Here is a 6,285-nt window from a genome sequence, read left to right as displayed (position 1 = left end):
TGTATTTAATATGATGTGGTAATTTTAAGTATGTGGGCCAAAAATAAACCCTAATTAGAGTTTCAGTTATAATGGGGTGGCTCAATAATTTCCTATATAAAAGCTAGGTCCCCTCTCCTCTCCATATTGTTTTTATCAACTTGTCCCATTGACGGCTAATACTTTGTGAGCGGTAAGAAAAGGAAGATCCGACTGATATTATTTATATCAACTATGGCTTTCGATCGATCTAGTAATTATTATTTTGTGGTTTTCGATTTTTAGCATGATTACAAATAACTTCAACAATTAGTATTAGAGCCTAATGTTAAGATTTATGTCATTAAAACAATATTCTCTCTTTGACTAAATAATTCTAAATCTGCTACCCGTCAATTCAAGTTTTTGGAATTCTTAAGTTTTCAAAGTTCAAAAAAAACAAAAAAACAAAAAAAAATAAATAAATAAATAAATAAATTTGAATTCACGTGTTCTGTTCATATACGTGTATTATACATTCATTGTATAAATATAAGAAAAGAAATAAAAAACCACCCATGGCCTTCCCCTAATCTGCAAAATCCATCTGCACCATATGGCCCGTACCACTGCAGCCCAACTAGAATCAATGCCTTCTGGACCTTTCCTGTCCCTTACCGCCGACATAGGAAGCTTCGGATCCAATTTGGGCCCCAAAGTTGCCATTTTCACACGTTAATTTAATGCAATTATGTGAAATTGATGAATTGTGTGTTGCATAATATGCTTGGTATAGAAGGAACGAGATCGCTACCGGCAAAGGGGGAGTTGGCTATTAACTAGGCTATCGATTCTTTCTCTCCTTTTTATATATTGTTGTTGTCGGCTTTCCTCTTTTTTCTTTTCCTTTTGATGAGTTGATTGGGAAATAAATTGTTGTTGAATTTGTGTGAGGCAACTGAATCACTGCCATTTTTGCTGTCGATTTTTTGCATAGATGATTGTCTCCCATCGTGGCTCCTCGCATTCTCTCGGCGCCGGCAGCGAGCAAAAAAAAAAAAAAAAAATTCTGTGAAATTGGGCTGAAGAAGGGAGATGGGGGTCATGTTGTAATTTGAAAAGTTTTAAGCCGCTGTTTGCAATTAGAAATTGGGGTTCTGTTGTAATTTTCTAAAATAAGGACCCGCCACGCAATTTTAAATAATGGAGGACCTAATTTTAATTTAAATCTAGGGGTAAGAAGTAATTTTTATTAAATTTGAATTTTGAAATTGGATTTTAAAGGGTTTGACACTAAAATTTCAATTTTTACCATAATTAAAGTTTTATTTAAAATTGACCCGTTTAAATTACAATAACAATAATATATTTGACGACTTTATATTCTGTGCCATCCTTGATAATGAAAATACCAAAAGTCTTATGGATACCATAGGAGAAAAATTTATCGAGTCTGATAAAGTCGAAACTGGGGATCTGATGGATAAATTGATGAATATGAAATATGATAATACAAGTGGTATCAGGAAGCATGCCATGAAAATGATAAATTGATGGAGCTTTGGACAGATAATCAAAGTCCTTTTTATAAGTAGTAAAAATCCTACATTTCATTATAGAACAAAATATATAGATGTTAAATATAATTTTATTAGAGATGTAATTGAAAATATGATATAGATTAGTTAATATTGTTGGAATAATTCCAAATATGGGCTTGACATTTGATTGTGTATTTTACATGCTAGATGTATAGCTCATAATGATATATGTGATTGTGCCAAATATATTAAGTGATCAGTTTGGCCTTTTACCCCTTACGAGTTGTATTTAATATGATGTGGTAATTTTAAGTATGTAAACCGAAAATAAACCCTAATTAGAGTTTCAGTCGTAATGGGACGATTCAATAATTTCCTATATAAGAGCTAGGTTCTCTCTCCTCTTCATATTGTTTTTATTAGCTTGCTTCATTGACGACTAATACTTTGTGAGGAGTAAGGAGTGAAAGATCTTGCTACTATTATTCATATCAACTATGGCTCTCGCAGGTATGAATTCGATTTAATAATTATTATTTTGTGATTCTCAATTCTTAGCATGATTACTGATAAATTCAACAAATATGCTAACTAAATACAATCTAACTGATGCTGGATGAAGGTAATTCATTTAAATAAATTCAAGGGTGTTCAAGTCTCTTGAACCTTTAATACTATTGGTATTCTGAAAAGGGGTAAGTGAGTGTATGAAGTTATATTGGTCTAACTTGAATGCAATTTGGTGTAGTCTCAAATTTCAACAAAAGTGGAGATTATGAAGTAATTTAGGTTTCTAGATTCTTAGCCCAATAGCTTGATTCGTGTAATTGACCCCCTTCCACATGTTTTGATATTTTTTAAAGCTTCCGGAATCCTTACTTAAACGTGTTTTTAAACAAGTGTTAATAACAAATTGGAGCTTTCAAAATGCGTTACTTGGTTTCTCTAATTAGGGATGAGTATTTAACCCTAGAAGCATTTTCTCCTTGGAGAGATTTCTCTCAAATATTGTTCATATTCTATCAATTCTTTATAATTTTTAACCGGCGTGGAGCCAGAACTCGGCGAGGGGGCGCGACCGCGAGTGCTAGCTCTGTTGGAATTTGTAGAATCGTCAGATAGCAACTAGCAATCAGGTAGTTCACCGTTGCAACAGTTGCAAACCGCGTCGGAGTTTGTAGAAGGAAGACGAAGATGAAAGGCCCTTTTTTTGTTTGGGCTTCAGTGAAGTTGCGAATTTTGGGCCTCTTATTGTTTAGCACAATTGTCACCTTATATTAAAAAATTATCCAATTTATCAAACCATTTTCAGTCGTCTAAGCAGCAAAGAATCCAAATGTGAAATGCCCAAATCCAATTCCCCTAAATTGTCAAACCCTTTTTATCACTTCCTCTTTTTCCAATCCACACGACCTAGCTCTAGGCATTGACGCAGACCGTAGACTCCATTAAAGAAGAGGCATCATTCCCAAAGCCCGCAACCAAGTGCCAACGGTCTACTTGACTTGGAGTTGTTGATGTTGAATATTGAGTTATTTGAGTAACTTCATGTTAATTATGTAATGATTTATTCATTTGGAAATTTATGTTTGCGAATTGTAATTTATGAATTGTGATAAGTAATTTACTTTTAATCATGAGTTATGATTATTGATTTAGGAATTTATGTTTACGAAATTATATATACGAATTGTGATTTATGATAAGTAATTTATGTTTTGATGAGGAATGATTATTAATTTGGAAATTTATGTTTGTAAATTGTGATTTATGATAAGTAATTGATGTTTTGTGAGTTATGATTATTGATCTGGAAATTTACGTATGGGAAATTAGGATAGGTGAAAAAATTTAATTAAGAAGATATTGGCCGCTCAATTCAACCCACGTGTACTTGGTTATTTTTTTAATCAATTGTAATTGAAAAATAAATTGAGGCATTTTGCAGATTATGAAACGATTTTTTTCAACCGAACGGAAGTCCATACCCAATTCTTCGAGGTCTAGTTGTGCATCTAGGCCCCCCATTGATTCTAGTCGAGCACAAGAGTTATTGAATAATACAAAGAAGTGTCGAGCTCAATTCAATGTGGATGATCTTGTATCTGATCCACGGATATGGCCCGCTATCGAGTCATATGATCATAATATTAGAGATGATGTTAGGATAACATACTTGGAGAAGGGTCCTTGTCAACCATACGGGCATGATTTTCCAATAAGATCGATGAGAAATGATAATAGATGTTTTTGAAAAGAATGGTTCTTCGAATTTTATAGCTGGAATATCGTATAGAAAAGGATGCAACGTATTGTTTGCATTGCTACATGTTCAAACTCGATAGGAGGAGGTCAAGGGAGTGGACATATATTTACTAAGATCGACTATAGGGATTGGAAGCACAAAAGGACATTGAAAGAACATATCTATCTCTTTGATAGCGTTCATAATCAAGCTTTTGTAAAGTATACCAATTTGATGAATCAAAAGCAAAGTATCTCTTGTGTTATTTCTAGCCAAAGCAGCAGTTAACAACAAAGTTATAGGACCAGGTTGATTGCAGTACTAGATTGTACTAGACTCCTCTTGATGCAAAGATTGTTATTTCATGGTCATGATGAATTGAAAGAGTCTCTTAATAGAGGAAATCTAATTGAGCTAATGAACTAGTATGCAGCTCGTTAAAAGGAAGTTAAAGAAGTATTATTTAGTAATTCTCCTGGAAAAGACCAAATGACTTCACCAAACATCCAAAAAGATTTGGTTAATTGTTTTGCCGTAGAGATGACAAGGGCTATTGTCAATGACATAGGCGATTCTTTATTTTCAATTTTGGTTGATGAGGCTTGTGATATTTCTATGAAAGAACAAATGACAGTTGTTTTGAGGTTTGTTGATAAAAGTGGGCAAGTAAAGTAGCATTTTTGGGGGCATTTCCCGTGTCACCAATGCTTGTGTCCAATCACTGAAGGATGCCATTGATGCAATATTTTCTACACATGGGTTGAGCATATTTAACCTGGGAGGTCAAGGTTATGATGGAGCAAGTAATATGTCAGGTGAGTTCAATGGATTGAAAGCTTTAATTCTAAGAAAGAACCCACATGCTATGTATGTTCATTGTTTTGCTCACCAACTTCAGTTGGCAGTTGTTACTGTGTCACGCAGAAATTTTATGCTTTCTGAATTTTTCAACATGGTTGCTATTATTGTAAATTTGGTTGGTGCATCATGTAAGCATATAGATGCTCATCGAACAAGTTATCATTCTAATTTTCTAGAAAGGCTTAATATCGGGAAACTTTCAGGTGAAACTGGTCAGTTTCAAGAAATAAGGATTTTAAATTTGTGTTCAATCTCTACTTTATGTTTGAAATTCTTGCAATTATAGACGATCTTTCACAAGCCTTACAGAAAAAGGATAAGGATATTCATAGTGCTATGAGGTTATTTAATTTGTGTAAGTGTGCATTGCAGAACCCGAAAGACAATGATTGGGATATTTTGTTGAGTAGGGTGATTGAGTTTTGTGTTGATAGACATATTTTAGTGCCCGATATGGAGAATATTGTGGTAGTGAAAGGTCAACCTAGGCATGCAGCTCAGCAGGTGACTTATTATCATCATTTTTATGTTGATTTGTATTGTCATGTGATAGACTTAATCTTGCAAGAGTTGAATGATCGTTTTCCAGAAACAACTATTGAGCTCTTTAGTTGCATTTCGTGTTTAAGTCCAAGAGATTCATTTGCAGCTTTTGATAAGGCTAAATTGCTACATCTTGCTCAGTTCTATCCTTTGGTCTCCAATAATGAAGATCTTTTATTACTTAGACCTCAACTTGACAAGTTTCTTATGCTTGTGAGAATGGATGAAGCTCTTTAATCTCAATAGCATATCTTGTATAGCTCGGAAGTTGGTTGAAACTAAAAGTTTTTGTTGTTTTCCATTGGTTTATAAGCTGATCACCTTGGTTTTGATATTACCTGTGGCAGCTGCAAGTGTTGAAAGTCGATGAACCAAACCCTTATGAAATTTTAGTCAAATTTGATGAGAAACGTGCCAATGAAAAACTCGCATGAAGTTTTAGTCAAATTTGATTCGAAATGTGCCAATAAACCAAAGTCATGTGAAATTTTAGTCAAATTTGATTGAAAACGCGCCAATGAAAAAAATTCAGATGAAAGTTTTGTCAAATTTGATTTAAAATGTTCCATGAACGAAAGTCGTGTGAAATTCTAGTCAAATTTGATTGGAAACGCGTCAATGAACCAAACCCTTGTGAAATTTTAGTCAAATTTGATTGGAAACATGCCAACCAAAAAACACGCATGAAATTGTAGTCAAATTTGATTCGATATTTGCCAATGAGCCAAAGTCATGTGAAATTTTAATCAAATTTGATTGAAAACGCGCCAATGAACGAAAAATCATGTGATATTTTAGTCAAATCTGATTGAAAACGCGCCAATGATCAAAATTTAGATGAAATTCCAATCAAATTTGATTGAAAACGCACTAATGAACAAAATTCTGGTGAAATTTTAGTCAAATTTCATTAGAAATATGCCAATGAACAAAATCCCAGTGAAGTTTTAGTCAAATTTGATTGGAAGCGCGCCAATGAACCAAATCTTTGTGAAATTTTAATCAAATTTGATTGGAAACGTGCCAAGAAGAAATTCAAATGAAATTACAGTCAAATTTGATTCGAAATGTGCCAATGAACCAAAGCCATGTGAAATTTTTGTCAAATTTGATGGAAAACGCGCCAACGAACACAAT

The 6,285-nt window shown here is 33.6% G+C and overlaps 1 protein-coding gene across 1 annotated transcript; it reads left to right on the top strand.

Moving 5' to 3' along the window:
- The first annotated feature begins 4,284 nt into the window (after positions 1-4,284).
- LOC111392665 lies at positions 4,285-5,385 on the top strand. Its single transcript, XM_023018042.1, has 4 exons — positions 4,285-4,410; positions 4,472-4,559; positions 4,650-4,817; positions 4,892-5,385. Exons 1-4 carry the CDS (start codon positions 4,285-4,287, stop codon positions 5,383-5,385), a joined length of 876 nt encoding a protein of 291 aa, XP_022873810.1.
- Positions 5,386-6,285: the final 900 nt, after the last annotated feature.

Source organism: Olea europaea, unplaced genomic scaffold (genome assembly GCF_002742605.1).
Source record: "Olea europaea var. sylvestris unplaced genomic scaffold, O_europaea_v1 scaffold959, whole genome shotgun sequence".
NCBI classification, from domain to species: Eukaryota; Viridiplantae; Streptophyta; class Magnoliopsida; order Lamiales; family Oleaceae; genus Olea; species Olea europaea.
This window is presented reverse-complemented; position numbering and strand designations above follow the sequence as displayed.

Excerpts from the sequence above, each read along its gene's own strand:
- LOC111392665 (XM_023018042.1), top strand. The coding sequence starts at position 4,285 with ATGACAAGGGCTATTGTCAATGACATAGGCGATTCTTTATTTTCAATT. Across the intron at positions 4,560-4,649 it reads TGGAGCAAGTAATATGTCAG|TTGTTACTGTGTCACGCAGA; the intron begins GTGAGTTCAATG and ends TTCAGTTGGCAG. Across the intron at positions 4,818-4,891 it reads GAAACTTTCAGGTGAAACTG|ACGATCTTTCACAAGCCTTA; the intron begins GTCAGTTTCAAG and ends TTGCAATTATAG.